The sequence below is a fragment of the Pinus tabuliformis genome, chromosome Q (assembly GCF_031772625.1).
Source record: "Pinus tabuliformis cultivar Carrire ecotype Pingquan chromosome Q, CPIR1, whole genome shotgun sequence".
Lineage (NCBI taxonomy): Eukaryota > Viridiplantae > Streptophyta > Pinopsida > Pinales > Pinaceae > Pinus > Pinus tabuliformis.
Genome location: NC_142296.1, coordinates 39,873,067 through 39,891,764, shown reverse-complemented (window position 1 = coordinate 39,891,764; position 18,698 = coordinate 39,873,067). Strand labels below are relative to the sequence as shown.

General features: G+C 38.9%; 1 protein-coding gene across 1 annotated transcript in view; it reads left to right on the top strand.

Annotated features, from left to right (window-relative positions):
- The window catches only part of NTMC2T4 (Calcium-dependent lipid-binding (CaLB domain) family protein), a 230,999-nt gene that overhangs the window by 190,903 nt on the left and 21,398 nt on the right, over positions 1-18,698 (top strand). The window contains exons 9-10 of the mRNA XM_089383842.1: positions 9,114-9,339; positions 9,759-9,926. Coding sequence (XP_089239968.1) covers positions 9,114-9,339; positions 9,759-9,926 — 394 coding nt within the window. The remainder of the gene's footprint in view (positions 1-9,113; positions 9,340-9,758; positions 9,927-18,698) is intronic.

The following is an 18,698-nucleotide window of genomic DNA, read 5'->3' as shown; positions in this document are numbered from 1 at the left end:
TTAGTTGTTTGAGTTTAACTGTTTAAAAATCATGTATTTAAATTAAATTAATAAATTAAATGAATTAATCCCAATAAACTAAATTAATTTGCAGATTCAAGACTCAAAACCCTACAAACATCAAACACCATGGACCTGGGGATATTTATTGGCATTTTCCTCTTCCTGGTCCCTTTTATGGTTATTATGGTGGTGGAGAGTAGGAAACGGAGGGGGCCTCAAACTGAAGAGGTGGATGAAGAAGCTGGAGGAAGTCAAATGGGTGAAAACCCCAGTGAAGAGGAGGTGGAGGAGGGTGAACATGACCCTCAAAAAACTAAACAAGACCAAACTCCATTGTGGAAATATGTTCACAGGGCTGAAACAGGGAGAGGGGGTGGAACCACTAAATTTCATTGCCCCCATTGCAACACTGATTACACAGGTTCATACACCCGTGCTAGAAGACACCTCTGCGGGAAAAGGCCATGGGATGGAGAGAAACAAATAGGAATCAAAACTTGTGCAGCGGTGTCAACAGCAGATAGAGACAAATACATAAAGGAAGAGGAGGACGCCCAATACAGAACAAAAAGATCAAGGGGTTTCTTTGAACCAAGCTCACAATCACAAAGAACTCCTTCAGCATCCTCCCAAGGCAGTGGATATGGACATGGAGGCACAGGGTCATCATCTTTAAGGCGTAGAACCATATCAGATTTCCTTGATGAGGGGTGTAGGAATGATGTGGATTCAAAAGTTTACAGGTTCCTCTATGCATGTGGGATACCGTTCAATGTTCTACGCTCACCTTATTGGCACGAAATGGTTTCTGCCATAAATGATGCCCCTAAAGGATACAAGAGCCCTGGGTATGACAAGGCAAGAACTGTTGGCCTTGATCATGAAAAAGCAAAAATATCACATTCTTTGAATAAAATGACAAGTTCTTGGACTGACAATGGGGTGTCCATTGTATTTGATGGATGGACAAATGTAAAAGGCAAGCCATTGATAAGTGTTCTTGCTGTGTCTGTTAGTGGTCCCATCTTTCTAGCTGCACATGATTACTCAGACAAGTTCAAGACCGCTATCAACATTGCAGAAGCATTACTTGAAACAATTGAGCGTATTGGCCCATACAATGTCATCCAAGTCATCACTGATAATGCTCCTAATTGTAAGGCAGCGGGAGCAATTATTGAGGATAAATACCCAAACATATTTTGGTCTGGATGTTTGGTTCACACATTGAACCTTCTGTTGCATGATATTGTCAAAAACAAAAATGAACAATACCAATGGATTGGTCATTTGTACAAGAAAGGAAAACAAATGATAAAATTTATTACAAATCATAGCAATACCCATGGCCTTTTCCGCAGTCACTCGAGATTGGAGTTGCTGAAGATTGCGAGGACTAGATTTGGTAGCTATTACCTCACCTTCAGGCGCCTTTTGAAGGTAAGAGAGGCATTAGCTAGCATGGTATCAAGTCCACATTGGCAGGTGTTAAAGGAAAGGGCTACAAATGTAGCTGACATGGCAGGTTTTGAAACGGTGGAGGAGGCCGCTCTTGATGGGCAGTTTTGGACAAGTGTGAGGCAGGTATTGGATTTCACCAAGCCAATTTATCACATGATTCGGTTTGCAGATACAGACAAACCAGTGATTGGCGAGGTGTATGAGCAAATGGATACCATGTTGGGGAAATAAAAGACATTGTTCATAATAAAGATCCCAACTTGTACAAACTGATTCATGATTGTGTGTGTGAACGGTGGAATAGGCTTAACCTTCCACTACATTGCTTGGCGTATATCCTTACGCCAAAATACTACTCTACATCTTGGTTGGGCCAACCTGCAGCAGGGGGTGGGGTTAGGACCAAACCCCATTTAGATCAAGAGGTAACTAAAGGATATCTGGAAGCATTAGAAAAGTTGGTGCCTGACAGGGAGGAATGTGCAGCTGTGCGCCTTGAAATAGGCAGAAACTTCAGTGGCACTGGTTTGTATGGTAACTTCCATGCAATGGACGACAAAGATAAATTTGATTCTCTCACATGGTGGGAAACATATGGCGGCCACGGACTTTTGCCAAAATTGGCAAAAAAAGTTCTTTCACAGGTTGTAAATTCTTTTTCTGCAGAGAGGTGTTGGAGCACCTACAGTTATATACATAATGTGAAAAGAAACAGACTCAACGAAAACCGAGCAGAAAGCTTGGTTTATGTGCACTACAACTTGAGGTTGTTGAGCCATTACTGTGATCGGGCTAATGAAGATCCCACATATAAAATTTGGGACAATCACCCTGAGGACGACAATTTGGAGGATGGCATTGTACATATTGAAGAACTAGAAGAGGAGCTTGTAAGGGATGAAAATGAAGCAGCTGCAGCAGCCATGCCACCTCCACCTCCACCATCCAGTAGCAGTGCTCGAGGCCCGAGTCTTGTTCCATTGCTGTCGCCACCTCCATCGACACCCTCGCGTGGAGGTTCTAGTTCTGGTCGTCGGTCTGTGCGGGAGACTCCTAGAAGACCACCACGACCTGCTTATACTCCTGGAGACTCTCGTGGCAAGGGCCACTTGTAGATTTACAGTTTACTTGTCTTTTTTAGTTTCTATTAGACTTTAGTTTTCATAACTGTTGAGTTTTGAGTCCTTGACTCTTGACTCTTGACTCTTTCATATCATTATGATATTTTTTGTAAACATTATATCACTGTGACAATGAAAATTTGAAGTTTGAAGTTGGGCCTTGGCAATTATAACTCATTGGTAATGATTGTGCAATGTGAATTATGAATATGATGCTTTGTGAAAGACTAAAGTTGTTTCATTTCATCTCATTATTCATGTTTCATTTTATAAATTTTTAACATTTCATATCATGTTAACAGTTAGAAGTTAGGACTTAGAAATATCTTCGATATTACTTCTTGTAATGGTTAAACTTGGCTTACAAGTACAACTTTGGTGATCAATGATGATAAATGTTATTGAATTTTCAATTCTGAAAGCTTGAAGTTGAAACTTTAATATTGAATTTGATGAATCATGATTTATAAGACTCAATATGTTGCAGTTGTAATATGTATTTTACTAACTTGTGGACATGGTTGATGACGATTATAATTTCTAGATGATTGATGTGATATGGTTCAATGATCAATTTATGTTTTTTTATGTTTTTTATGTCTATTTCATCATTCTACATGTTTTTGTTGACATATATGTATCAAAAATTAAAAAATATAAAAAATATATATATTTTTAAAAAATCGCTCCCGGATTTGCTCCCAAACCGGGAGCTTCTGAAAATGGTCGCTCCCGCTCCCGTTTTCGCTCCCGCTCCCCCCTCCTGCTCCCGCTCCCAAGTAACATTGCGTCTGTGATCCTTACCTTCCATAGTAAGTCATATCCTGCATATTGTCACTCATTAGTCTTGACAGAGTAGACCGCAGTTGGCATCCTACCCACAAGCTGGGCTTGTAGGAATTGTTTCTCCCCATCTGGCCAATGGGTGAGCATACTTTGAGATAGTCTGTCATCCTTGCCATTCATGGTAAGTGGTATCCTGCTCAAGTGATGGGATGTAGATGTTACCATTGACTCTTGAGGGTCAAGTTGGGAAGATCAGCAGACAGTAGGATAGAGTGTGATCCTTACCCATTGTGATAAGTGTATCTTGCCTATTGTCACCGGACATTAGGATAGGCATGATCCTTACCTCTCATGGTAAGTGGCATCCCTCCTATTGTTTGTGGATATAGAATAGTAGCTAGAGCTCCCCTATGATTCTTCTTCTTCTCTAGATTCGAGAGTGTTCAACAGAGGAGAAGAGATGAGATATGACTTGATGACGATGATGAGACTATTGAGACGAGATTCATGCTAGAGTAGATAATTTCTACCTAGCTAAGAGCGAGGGTTAATTTGGCAGCTCAAGTACAAAGTGCCTCTTTTAGACAGCCGTCCTCATCAAGAAAGACCCCTACTAGCCCTTGGAAGAATTTAATTTGGTCAAGGGAAAATATTATTTTTAATGGAAAACCCACAAGTACACTAAAGTTCAGGTCGGCCTAAAGTCATAATTGGGTCTTCAAAGAAGCATATAAATACACAAGAAGGCAACCTCATTTGGACATCACATCAACACATCTTCTCTTTTCTCTCCTTGAGATTGGTTCGTACAGGTCTAAATCAAGGAAGCTGAGCTCACACATGCGAAGGAAAGAAGCTATTTCTGAAATTTCTGCGTTGACTTCTGTTTGGGCAACTGTTGACTAAGTTTGACTTGGCATTTTGACTCACTTTGACTTGGAAGATTTCGATTTTGGGAGGCCAAATTCTTTGGTGAAGAAAGTAATTTTTTCTGGGCTGTTTGAATGGGGTTGACCGCAGATGCTTGACTGCAGTTTGACTGCAGATTCTCTCTCCTTTGACTGAGCTGTTTTTGGGGATGTTTTGACTTTACTTTGACCAGCAAGGAAGGCTGAATTCTTTGACTGCTCACTGAGTTGAGTTGGTGCTGATTTGACTGCTGAATGTTGACTGGTTGGGGTATCTTTGACTGCTGTTGATTTTGACCAAAATCACAGACTTTGACTTTGGATCACATTTGACTTTTAGACTTATCTCTAGGATATTGGTTAGTTGAATTGATTGGTCAAAGCCGTTGTCCTTTGACTGCTGTTGATTTTGACCAAAATCACAGACTTTGACTTTGGATCAGATTTGACTTTTAGACTTATCTCTAGGATATTGGTTAGTTGAATTGATTGGTCAAAGCCGTTGTCCTTTGACTCATTGTTGGATTGGAATATTGTATCTCCCTGCTGAACATTTGATGACAATCTAATGGAAGAAGAATTTGGAAAGGGTGTTCTCCCTTGTGGGGTTTTTCCCCGGCCTTTGACCAAATCTTGTGTCTCTTGTCATTGATCTTGACTGTTTTCTATTGCATCTTGGATTTACTATTCTATCTGCAATTGCTGATTGTCATTGGAAGATTAAATTTGTTTAAAAGTGATTGCTAATTGAAGAAAGAATTGGACTAAGTAATTGTACTAAGCATAGAACAGTGGAAATTAACACTACTTGTTGAGTGTATATGGCTGTGTGATAATGATAGAGTTGAGGGAGATCTAACACTTTTTGGCCAACTAAACAACAAACTTGATCACATTGTAAGTCTGGCTTGAGGATATTGGACATTTACTTTAAAGAACAATGTTTGGAAGTAGTTTGTGGTATACTTCGTTTGATTGTCAAAATGTTTTTGGATATGGGTCAGATTTGACTTGGTAGATCCTATGCAAACTCTTAAGTCACTAGTTATATAAGCAAGTTTAGAAGGCCTGTCTTAGTGAATGGTTGAATGACAAGGTCAATTCTATTGCCTATTCTTAACTCTATGGTTCTTTGTGAGAGTTTTGGGCCCTCACCTAAATTGCTTTACATATTGACAGTTTGAGAGAGTTAGCAGATTGAAATTGTTTTGTGACATGATTGTGGGTTGTGAGATCTTGTTCTTTGACCTTGTGTTGGTTCAAGTTGGATTCTATGGTGAACACATAGAACATGTACAAAGGACAACACAAGCTCTTCATGTTTTGGGAGATTGACAACTCATGAATGAAAAGAAAAAGAGTATGATCTTAGAGAGTAGCTAGGTCAATGCAAGAGGATAATTTTTTCAAGTCAAAAAACAATCCTAGGTTGGAAGTTTGGAGTGCATTCATTGAATCTTTGAAGAATATATAGCCAAAGGAGTTAAAATTAAGGCTTATACCCATCTGATTATCAGGGTTGCAAAGGTCCGTGAAACCTAATAGGATTGGCACACATAGGGTAAGGGCCCACTGTCACGTCACCCTGAATCCCTGCTCTTTAGGCCCAAGTTCCTTGTTAAATGCCAAGGGAGAATTCCCACTTGATACCCCAATCAAATACAAATAAGACTCATGCCTTCAATGGGGTCAAGAAGAGGCGGAATTGTTCATTATGTTGGCTGTTTTGCTGACTTGTGTATAAATATGTAGTTGAAAACTAAACACAGCAAGACATTACACTGATTTACGTTAAATATGTCATGTAAATACTTAAAAATGATGTAGAGAAAATATCCTAACCAGTTATGGTGTCATTTCTCAGTTTGGATTGCTGGTTTGGGGGGTTACAGAGCAAATTATTTTGCTGTTCTTTGAAATCAGACTGCAAAATCTATGGTACACAATGGGGATAGCAACCTATTTCACTCAAGTTGACTGCTTGATGAGTGCTAAAGCACTCTTAAATCATAGATCTAGAGGTGGAAAGGTTGAGGATGAGATAGAAGTCTTATTAGACCAATTTCAAACCTGGGGCAAAAAAAAAAAGAAATTTCCAGCAAGCTGGAAATTGTTAATTCTGTGAACTGGGATCAAATCCCGTTAGGAAAAAGGCTGGGAAATTTCCAGATTTGAATTAAACTTCAAATATGGCTGGAAAATGTATATGTATATTTTAGGCTTTTAAACAATAAATCCATATAGAGTCAAAGAGCAAGTTTCCAAGAGATTTACTTGTTAGGAGCTGAAAAGCTTGATGTTTGTTTCAGATTTCTTTAGTTACAACCAGCAAAATGTCCAGACCTGCTCTTAAATCACTTGATACAAGCAGGTAAGAATATCCAATACTTAAGAAAACTCAATGTATCAATCTTTGTGAAAATTTAGCATTAATTTTCAATAACCCAAGGCTAAATTCTTGTTTTTTATGATATAACAATATAAAAATCAACAACTAGAAATTCCTAATCTAAAACAGAAATAAAAAGTTGAATTTCTTAAAATAGAATGGTTGTTGCAAATTATACCTTGTACCAAAATAAATGTACCTCACATTCTGGAATGTGAAACATATGGCTTTTTAAGTCGACATTGTACTTTGTCAGGGAAGTGGGTTTGGTCTTCAAGAGAAATCGCCTCACTTGTGACTTAATAAATCTTCTACTTTTCAGACCCAACTAGGAGCGGCCTCTTGATGTGGCATTATCCGGCCTTTTGACTTGTGACCTTGGACTTACAAATCCTTGGTGACATGACAAGTAACAAGGGCCAAGATGCTTAGTGATAAAAATGGATATGCTACCACAAATATATACACCCATTATGTAGGAGTTTTGGCTATAGGATATGCGATCTTAAAGAGACCAGAGTTGAGACGGTGAAACATAGTAGGTGTTGTGCGTCTTAAGTGTAAGGAGGCCTATCTCTTACAGCCCTTGGATAAGAATGAAATATTTATTGCTGTATGGGATATGGCAGGGTGAAAATCTCATGGCATGGATTGGAGCCCTTGTAATTTCTATAGGAAACAATGATCTATGATTGATGATGATCTAGTAATGGGAAGCATTAATAATTCTGGATATGGGAAAGCATGTGAATGCGAGCATGATCACATAGAGCCATGGTGTAATGGTTTGGACCAAACGGCTTGCTTAATGTCTCATGCAAGGTGTTAATAGAGGCATTAGTCAACAAGGATAAGTCTATTTCCACAAGGATTGCATGATATGAACAAATAGGGTTCATTAAGGGTTGATTCATACTAGACAACCTTGTTACATCTTGGAAAGCATTGAGTGGGCAAAGGGAACTTGACAAAGGGTGATTTACCTAAAGATAAACTTTGACAAAGCTGTTGATAGCATTGAGTGGGATTTTATTTTGGATATATCTTCTTCACTGGCATTCAGGATATTTTACCTAGTTGCCATGGTGCACTTTTCTCTTATGCCTTAACCAGAGTTTCTGTTCATGGGAAGTTTCAGAGTTGATTCCACTTAAATGATCTAAGAGGCAAGGGTTTTCTTTGACCCATCATATGTATGCTATGCATCAGATATTTAAAGATATCTCCAAGCTACTTGTTTGCAATGAAATATTAGCGGCATTCTCCTACTGGATGGAGAGAAGCTACTTAATGTACATTTTTTCAGAAGATTTTTCTGTCATTCTGAAGCTCACCTGGAGTTTTTAAAGGGAATGATGCAGTGTCTGGGTATATTAGATATATCAACAAAAGCATTAGTTCATGAAGAAATGTTGGAGGCCCTTACTATTAGAAAATAGACAAAACAATTGAGGCCTTTACTATTAGACAATAATGAATTTCCTGATTAGCTTGTAAAAAATTGTAAAGTAATTCAATGAGGACATATTTTAAGGTACATGGGCATTCTTTTCAAGTGATGTATCTTTGCCACACTTGTTGAACTGATTTTGAACAGGTTCGAGGCCAAGCTCCAGGGATGGTTCACTCAAGATGTACCAATTGTGGGGGGAGTGGGGTCCCTGTAGGATATAGAATCCTGGCAGGAGGATATTTTTGTTAGTATGCCTGTCTCTTTCCCCTCTACTTGTGCAGACGCTGTAGGAAACACTGTTTTAAAAAAATTGATGCTACAAGCTGTTTCACAAGATTTCTAATCAGATAGCTCATCAGGTATTCATATTCCTCACGCTTTACTATTGACATGTATTGAAGGCATTAAATGCAGACTAATTTGAAATTTTCCCAAATTGCAATAGAATATGTAACCTATGATCTAACTTGTATGTAGCACTTTATAATGGTCAAAAGCATTGTTTATATTGTTGAGAGGGTAAGAATCAAATTTATGTGCTCAGGGTAACACTCTTGGTGTAACTTGTAAGGTGCTCTTGCTGAAAGGTGAAAACAATATCCAGAATGTTGTTGAAAGGCTAGGAATTAAGTGTTTTGTTCAGAGATGAAAAATATATTATTTGGGCATTGTATCGAATCTTAAACACCTTAAATTGAAAATTATATATGATTGCAGGGTAAGATACACCACAATGCTTGCGAAGTCCCATATTATAATACACAGAGTGATCACTAGGATGCATTTCTATTTAGCACTATTTCACTATGAAGTATCAAATATATTAACGTGTCCAATATTGTTGACAGTTGCTAGAACGTGAGCACTCTTTATGCAGTGAAAGCAGAGGATGTGTTAGTTGCATGTAGTTTGCATATTTATGCCATTTAAAATTGGAGATCTACTAATGCACTTGTAAAAGCTTTGGATCTCTTGTTTTTGGAACTGTGCAGTGAACTTGAGCTAAGACCACAAGGCCGACTTAGAGTTACAGTAGTAAGAGCAAATTCGTTGAAAAACATGGAGATGATTGGAAAATCTGATCCATATGTTGTTTTATATGTTCGGGTTATCTTTAAAGTGAAAACGAAAGTGGTTGACAACAATCTCAATCCTGAGTGGAATGAAACTTTTGACCTAGATGTTGAGGACAAGGAGACTCAAGCACTTGTATTAGAGGTGCACTCTCTCTCTCTCTCTATTTGTTTTCGTGTGTATGCAGATGGGTTGGTGTGCACATTTTCATGTGTGCTCGTTTTCTTACGTGTGTGTAGCTGTATGTTCCTTGTGTTTTAGTTCAACATTCAGTTAGCTACTGCACATGATAACTTTCCATGTTTTTAATGAGGTCTTCCAGCATTTTTCTTGTATATATAATGCACTGAAGTTTGCACACATCTTAATATGCATTGAGAATTTTTTAGATATAGCACTTCACAATGCTTTTTATGCCCTGCAGCCTCGAGTATTTTTATACTCAGTCTCACTTGTGAGATGATTAATGGCTTGACTATTCTGATTATAATAATGTGTCCGACACTCTAGATTAATGTTTAAAGCAAAAGGTTGCAATTGAAGCATGTGAATTGCATTTGCAGGTGTTTGATAAAGATGAAGTTGGTCAAGATAAGAAACTTGGTGTCGTAAAATATCTATTGGCTGACTTGGAACCAGAAAATTTGAAGGATCTTACGCTGCAACTCTTGCCATCTCTTGACACGCTTAAAGTCAAAGACAAAAAGGATAGGGGATCTATTACTCTCAAGGTCAGCAATGCACTATTCCTAGATTCTCTTTCTCTGCATCAACATGTTAACAAGGAGAGTTTGTGGATCTTATATTTACTATTTATCTTGCTAGAAACATTTGCAGCATATAGAAGATTAATAACAGCATTCAGGATAACTGTATGTAAAGGGAATAGTTTGACATATACATATATGTTTTGAAATATTGTTGAAGATTCAGAAAGACATTTGAAGAAGCCACTCACAGTACCTTGAATCCATCAAGTTAATGATGTGCTTAAGTGGTAGGATAGGAATCTAGTGGGCTATATTAGTGCTTTTCTAGCTAACACATACATGGATTACTTTGTTTTAAGTTCTATTTGTATTGTATAAGATAAATCCAAGCAATTGTATAATTTATCTGTTTAAAGGATAACATGTACCAGGGCTGCAGGGGAGCACCCCCCACACCTTGCACCCGCTCCCGAAGCACGCTCTGAACGGAAATGCTCATGGAGCGACCCAGGGAGTGCGCTTTGACAGTGATTTATGGAAGCGCGCTCCCGCAAAACAAATTTTGCCCCCAAAGAATTTTTTTTTTTTTTTTTTCTTCACAAAAAATAATTTGCTCTACTGTTCAACACCCTTGTAAAAGTATGTGACAAAGCTAGTGAGAAGGAAAAGGGTTGGAACAACAAATTTTACATGCTCCCATTGTAAAACAACCTACACTAGTAAATATATTTGTGTAAGAAAGCATCTTTACAAGATTATGCCATGTGATGAAAATCAAAATAAGACTATATGAGTCAATACTTGTGATTGAGTGCTAGCAAAAGATAGGAATAGATGATCAGGAATAGTGATCAAGTGCAGTTGAAACAAGAACTCTGAATCAAGATGATAATCAAGCTCCACGCCCAACATGGTGAGAATCGAGATGTTGCAACTTGTGGACCTGTGGTTGATGAAGATTGTAACTACTAGATGATTGATGCTATATTGTTTTGATCCATGTTTTTATGCTTTTTATAACTAATTCATCAATCTACATGCTTTTGTTGACATATATGCATCAAAATATATGAAAATATAATTATATATATTATCTAAAAAACGCTTCCAAAATCGCTCTCGACCCGGAGCCTATGAAAATTGTCGATCCCTGCTCCCGCTTCTGCTTCCATTTTTGATTTGTGTACCTTGGGAGGTACTCCAAGCCCTAGGGATCAGGGTTTGGAGGACAAAGTGCCACAAGGGCAGCTTGTGGGCTTGGAACGCAAGTGTGGGGTTTTGGCACCCATCGTGTTTTGGGGCAAAACAATAATGGATTCACGGAATGTGATGGATGAGGACGATAGTGGTCGGAGAGACGATTCCAACGCATCGAAAATCGTCTGAATCCGAGTTGTCATTAGAGAGATGAATTTTTGAAGTTGACATAGTAAATATTGGATTTTCAAGTAGGCTGACTTGAACAAAATTCCAAGTAGACGAGTCTCTTTGAGTGAACTTGTTGGAGGCCTTAAAGCCTATATATTGAGGACGAGTTGAGTCATTTTAAGCTCCATCTTGTGCAACACATACATTGGTGAACGGCTTGTTGGAGAAGAATATTTTCTGAATTAGCCACAACAAGGAGAGGCAGTCTAGCGTGGGTGAAAGAGGACTGTTTTAGGGCCTGTTTCAGGGTGACCAAGGGCTGGAAGGTAGGTCGAATACCTTGCTGGAGGGCTGAGAAATGTGGGTCTGTTTGAGGGCTGTTTTGGAGGTCATATGGTGGCTGGGAACTCTGTTTTAGCATGCCGTGGGAGCTAGGAGTTACCTGTAGTAGGCCACAGGCCCTAACCCCACAAAAAGGCAATTGCGTGGACTGTTTCGGGTTTGGCTTTACCCCTAATCAACAGCGTGGAGGCAGAGCATTCAAGAAAGGGCAAACCACAGTTTGTGAGGGCTGATTTGATTACTGGTTATGTGTTGTTACAGCACTGTTTGGTGCCCTAACCAGTCACTGTGGTGACAGCAGCAAAAGCAGGGACAAAACAACAGTGTTGAAGTGTGTTGGGTCACAGTTTGGTGACTAGATTTGGATCAGATTGACAAGCAGCCTGTTGGAGCCAATTGGAAGACATTCTGGGGAGGAAAGGTGTCTTCCTAGGAGCAGATTCAGCAGTGAAGTATTGGGTGTCATAGAGCTGGTTGGAGAGCAGCGGGTTGGCTACCCAAAGTAGCCCTAGACTAGCTATCTTGAAGGAATAAGAGCAACTGAAGGTTGGATGAAGATCGGTGCCAAAGTGCAACACTTTGATGGACGAAAGTTGTTGCTAGCGTGGTAGATTGGAGCTCGGGAATTAGGCCTACCCAGATAGCAGTTGATGAGCCCGCGTTCATTGTAGTGGATATGACTTGCAGCAGTGATAGGAGGCAGCCCTCTTGGAGTCTTGATGTGTAGATGCCTTGATGGACTAAGGCACTTCTAGTAAGGCAATACGGAAGTGAAGGACCGGTAGGACAAGAGACGACATCGAAGTTGCGCAACAAAGTTTGTCATTGTATCTTGTAAACCATAGACTGCTATATTACTCAGTTTGTTTAATATAACGAAGATTGGGATTGTACATATTGTACAATTTGTTTAAAACTGTGTATATTGTGCATATGTGATTTACTGCTTTATATTTCCTCTGTGAAAAGTAGTTTATGGTTGAGATTCTTGGTTTGGTAGCGTCAATGATTTTAAGACTCTAACCTAGACCCAAGGTCGTGGAAATTCAACACCCACTTCCAAGTAGCCTTGAGATGTACTGCGTTAAATTAATAGTATGCTCAATGATTTCTTTCTGGCCCAAATTTTTTGACAAACTTCAAACTTCCTACTCCATAGAAATTTCTGCAGTATTAAACATGAAATGAAATAAGAAAAAAGTTCAATGCATTGTTATTTATAAAACGTAAAGTTAAAACTTGCATTTCTTGGGTGTGTGTAACAAACAAAGTTCGTTATGCTCCGATACCAATGTAATGAACAAAGTTCGTTATGCTCTGAAACCAATGTAACGAACAAAGTTCGTATACGCAGCGAAACAATTCAGAAGAAATGAAATATGTAAGTATCCATCGTAGGACAAGTAGTAATTGTATATAAAAATTGTTGAATGTATAAAATATGTGTGTAATGATTACAATGGTGGCTTGCTTATATACCTAGGCAGGTTCCCTTTCATGAATGGTCATGTCTCTAAGACATGTCTCTTCATTACTAACTAACTAACTATTAGTTAATTAATATTATTTATTATTATTATATTTATATTTACATTTATTATTTTTATATGAATTTATGCATAACAGTGTGACCTAAAACTGCTTCCAAATTCCAAGTAACTAAGAGCTTGTCTTCTTTCAATGTAAGGAAACAGGTTAATGGTTCAAGATCTGGAGGCCACTAATGGGATTGGAAGTCTGACCCCTTATAGAACACCAATGGGTCATTTCAGGTGGTGTTGTTTTCCTTGAATAACGGTGAAGAGTGAACCCACATTTGTGGGTAGTGTTACTGCTCATATTAATAGGTTTGGCAACGTTTAGCCAAGATGGCAAAGGGTAAGCACACAGGAGATGTGCCTGCTATCACATCAGAACACTCTCCTCTCGTGGGAGTATCCAAACTACACAAGTTTCACCAAAAATCTTAGGATGACCAGAGCCTACAAGCACTCAAATAATGAAGAGTAGGAGTTAAAGAGAACTGATAAGTCTGATTTGATATATGATTCTAACTGCAGAAAATGCAAACCAAAAAAAGAAATACTCAATTTATGAATGAAATAACCTCAAGAAAAGTGCTCAAATTGAGTATGAAGGTCTTGTTACCCATCAAAAAGTGGGTAACTTCTTTTAGCTCAAATTATTCAATTTTTTTTTTTGACTCTTCTATATATGCTGTAATGCCTGTCAATCTCTCCTCTTTCAAATTTTAATTGGATGTTCTCATTTCCTAAGTATAGTTTTGGAAAGGCTCTTCCCAATAGTCATCTCGCCGCAAAAATGTTACAGTAGCTGGTTTTACATTATATAATGTTGACAGGAGAGACAGAAATAACAAGAAGAAACAATTTTGCGAGATGAGTAGCATTCCCAATTGTATATTAAAGCTTCCTTGACCCAAGATGAACGAAGGAGAACCATCAACAAAGTTCAAGCATTCCTAAGGAATAAAGTGAGGGTTATTCTGTTTCAGTTGAAGATGTGCGAGATTTTGAGGAGGAGAAAGCTGCCAATGCTTTTAGACAAGGACTTTTTGATCAAGATTTATTGCCTCCTAGGCATGATAACTCATATGATGCTAAGATTATTGAAAGCCAGGAAATTTGACATTTCACATGTGGGCAGAAATGCTACAGAGGAGAAAGGATTACGGTGCTGATTCTATTGAGGAGGACTTTGATTTCAAAGAGCTGGATGAAGTTTTATGCTACTACTACCCACATGGTTTACATTGAGACTGGAAAAATTGAGCCAAAATTAACTTTTGCATGTTACTATATTGATCGATGCCTGAGATATCATGTGCAGGGATTTGAGAATGCCCTAAATAAAAAGATCCCTGCTTGTGCTATAGCAGCAAAAAGGCAGAGAGATTCAACCACTACAATATTGGATGTGCATGGTTCGTGTATGAATAATTTTAGCAAGGCTGTGCGGGGTCTGATTGTGTATATAGAGAGCTGTATTGAGGACCAGGATTCATCTGTTATTAAAACTCCCAATAGAGATACAGAGGTTTCTAAGGACGACAGTATTAAATAGCCTTGGTCCTACTACTTTTGAGAATCGTTTAAATCAATGTGTTCTAGTTTGTATTCAATAAGCATGTTGAGTTCCTGTGTCAGCTGAAGGTTTCCTGCTCGCTTCTGGATCAGATGTTTAATGGTTGTCATACTTCGAAGTGTCTTGGCGCAAATTGAGCACATGGGTTTTGTGTTGATTTTTGTAGCATCGGGAGGTATTCCTGCATGCCAAGAGGCCTCCTAAGTTGGCTTAGAAGAATTATGGAAATTAAATTCTAAATTTTATTTTTGGGCTTCATGTAGGCTCCGAATTGTCAAGTCAGCCCCACCATGAAAGGGTGTGACCCTTTGTCAAAATTCACCCATTTGACAAGCATAAATACACAATTTGACATCTTCATTTGACCAATTCGGATCATCACATATTTCTCCCTTCTGTTCCAGCCACATGTGTGAAGTCGAAAGAGAAAATTCTTGGAGATCTGACTGAGCTGGTTGTTGACTCTGTCACTGACTTTGAGCTGCTGTTTGACCGAGATTTCTGGCTGAGTTTGACTGTAGAAGAGGACAAGTTGATTGTTGGTTTGACCACAGGAGTCAACCACAAGTCTGAGTTGAACTCAGGGGGCTAAGTTGACCAGGCTGAAAGTTTGACTAGATTTGACGTATTGGGTGGTTTAACCAGCATTAACTGGCTGGAATTTTGACCAGGTTTGACTGGTGTTTAGACTTGGATTTTGGCACAGATATCTAGACAATTTTTGGAATAGTAAACATTGTGAAGAATAGTTGTTGGGTTTTGTCCCAAGTTTGGGTTTCTGGGGTAAATTTGTTGTCTCTATTGTGCATGGCTGCATCTTTATGATCTTTACTATTTCTGCCGCATTTACTGTTGAAATCTTCTGTGTATAATTGCTCAATAATATCAGTGGCATAAGATAAACTGTATGAATATTATTAGGCAGTAATTATAAGATCAGAAAATTGGTTTCTACTGTGCATCTTGTAGAAAATTCAACATGGTATAGGAGCTTGTTAAAGAGCAGCCAAAAAAACTATGAGAAGTGACTTCACTTGTGTGTGAGAGACAGCCCAAAGGAAGCTCAGGCAGTGAAGAGAAGAAGGCCGAATCAAAGGAGTCTGACCATGGAAGTAGAGGTCAAGTAGGACAATGAAGTTCTTAGGAAATAAGAAGTCTGTTTTGAAGGCAAGAAAGGAGTCGCTAACCCTGTGATAGACTATCGTTGGAGGGCTGGCCACAGAGGTTATGTGGTAGAAAACCTATAATTCTAGGCTTAAGTTTTGGAGAGGAGGCCACAGGAAGGGCCTTATACTCCTGTAAGGTCAGCAGAGCTAGTTGAAGAAGGGTTGAGGCTTAGTTAAGACAGATTGAGGTTCGTCTGGGCCTAAAAGGTTGTTGGCCAAGGGTATAAAATGACCTGTTATGGCCTACCGTAGCCCAATATAAGCTAGAAGAAGATTTGTAGCAGGACCGAGACCCTTAAGGTTAGGCCAAGGTTAGTCAAGGAGAGATTAGAGGTGGTTGTGGCTTGGATAGGGGTTGGACAAAAGTCTAGTAGAGGACTAAAGGGTTGAGAAGTGAAGTCTAGGGGCTAATAATAAGGTGATTGATATAGTACAAGTGACTAAAGGAGAAGGCTACATATGAGCAACAAGTTAACAATGATCAAAAGGAGTCAATCTCTGTGTGAGCATTGGAGGCAAATGACAACCTGGTATAGGAGTTGGACGACTAAGGGTTTATAAACACTAGAGAAGACTTTCGAGGTTACAACTTATATTGAAGTCTTAGATAAGGAAGTCCTAGGGTTTGTGGGATAAAATGGGATGAAACCCTAGAGAAAGACTTGGAGTGTTGAATGCAAGTGGAGTTGGTGTGATGCATACTTGGTTTATCTCCTTGTTAGCATGTGGAATGACTCTGTGTTGATGCTAGCTTGTTTTTAAACCTTTGGTGTGGCTAGATAGTTTGATGAATGGGTTGCTAAGCCTAATCCGCAAGATGAAGAAACAAAGAATCTAAGCTTGATGAGATTGCATATGGACTTCATTGAGGAGGAAAGGATTTAAGAGGGAGTTGACAATTACCTACAACACTCAGCAATTTCTTCCTTAATCAAGAGATAAGTACATTGTAAAGGTTGCCAAGGCAATGACTCTGCTAGTAGCTGGCAACATTAGGATGAACAAAGGAAGGCTTGTGACAAGAGGGTTCTCCGAGTAAGAGGGAGTGGACTACAAGGATAGTTTTGCTTCAGTCATCAAATGATCATTTTTTTGTATGACCTAAGGGCTCAAACACAGAGTCAACATAGTGATTTGTGTTCGAAAGGAAGAAATTGTATAGATTGTTAGGACATTCATGACTGTGCTAGGTGATAGGAAGAGATTCTAGTTCCGACGGAGAAAATCGTTAGGAAAAGTAGGAGAAGGAACATTCTTAGAGGATGTCGTGGGTTGAGCTTGTCAAGATGCTTAGAGACAAAGGGTATCTAGGAGCGGTATGCCTCTTTGAGGAGACCATGTCAAATAGAAGGACTTGCTTACATGATAGAGGGAGCAGTAATATCAGAAGGACTTCCTTTTGTGGCACCGAGAGCAACAATATCAGAAGGAATTGCTTACATGACAGAGGGAGGAGCAGTGGCAGAAGGACTTACTTATGTGATAGAGGGAGCAACATTGGAAAAATGGCTTGTTTACATGACAGAGGGAGCAACAATGGCAGGAGAATTTGCTTCCGTGATAGAGGGAGCAACTAGGATTGCCACAGGAAGACCTGCTTTAGTGTTAGAGAGAGTTAGCCTCAGAGATCGAAATGAAGAATTTTGGCTAGATACACAATTTTTTTGGGATTGGAGATTCAGATTTGGTGGATCTTATGATATACACGTAGTTGATTTGATCCTCAATGTACCGGGTTAACACTAGGCCTAATATTTGCTTTGTAGTGAACACCTTGAGCTAGTATATGGTCGAGCTGAGGTAGATATATTGGGTTGCAACAAAGACTGGTTGAGGTACCTGCATGGTACAATAGATATGGTTTGAGATATGTCTCAGGTGGTGAAGTGAGGTTGTAGGATATATAGATTCAGATTGGGTCAGGATTGCAAACGACAAAATGAGCACATCAGGGTGTTGCTTTAGCTTGGTATCAACTATGATTTAGCAATGTTGAAATATGTGACTAGGTTCTGTCTTCATAATGACAGATGTAATCATGATTTTATGTATTTAATGAAAAGAGAAAAATTAAAATTTATTATTGTGAGTCTTGAGGAATGGGTTTTATGCTCAAGAGAATTTATTTATTTTTATAGGTCAAAGCACCCATTGAGTGCTTCTAGGTTTGTTATAAAGTCATTGATTCATTGTCATGTATGAATGACCCTTGTGGGCATGTTACATATTGTAAAGAAAATTATTTGAGTCAAATTAGAGTCAAAAGACCCTACAAGACTAAGTCAATCATACAAGCATCAAGTCGGCCAAATGGAGAAACAAGTTGCCCTAAGAACATGTCAAGTCGGCCTAATACGAGGCACAAAGAGGCCTATATATAGGGCACTCGACCTCATTTGGATGAGACACTCTCACTTACACAAGTTCGATTATAGGGGCGAAAAGAAGTGCGAAGAAGAGGAGATCGAATGAAGGAGAAGAAGTCGAAGTTTTGGGCTACTTCTCTCAACACGTGCAAAGGAATTAGGGCACATTTTGTTGCAGTAAAGCCGAGTTGCATAAGTGAAATTAGGTCACCAAGAATAGTTGTTCTGGAAGTCGAATTATCTAGGAGAGAGAATCTGCCTAAGCAAAGAATTGAAGTTGCAGTTGCTAGGCAAAATTGAAGTTGCAGTTGTAGTTTCTGGTTGTAGTCGAAGTTGCAGTTTATGGGCAAGTCGAAGTTGCAGTTTCTGGGCAAGTCAAAGGTGCAGTTGCAGGATAGGTTGAAGTTGTTGGAAAGAAAAGCTACTCAAAGAAGGAGCATTGACTT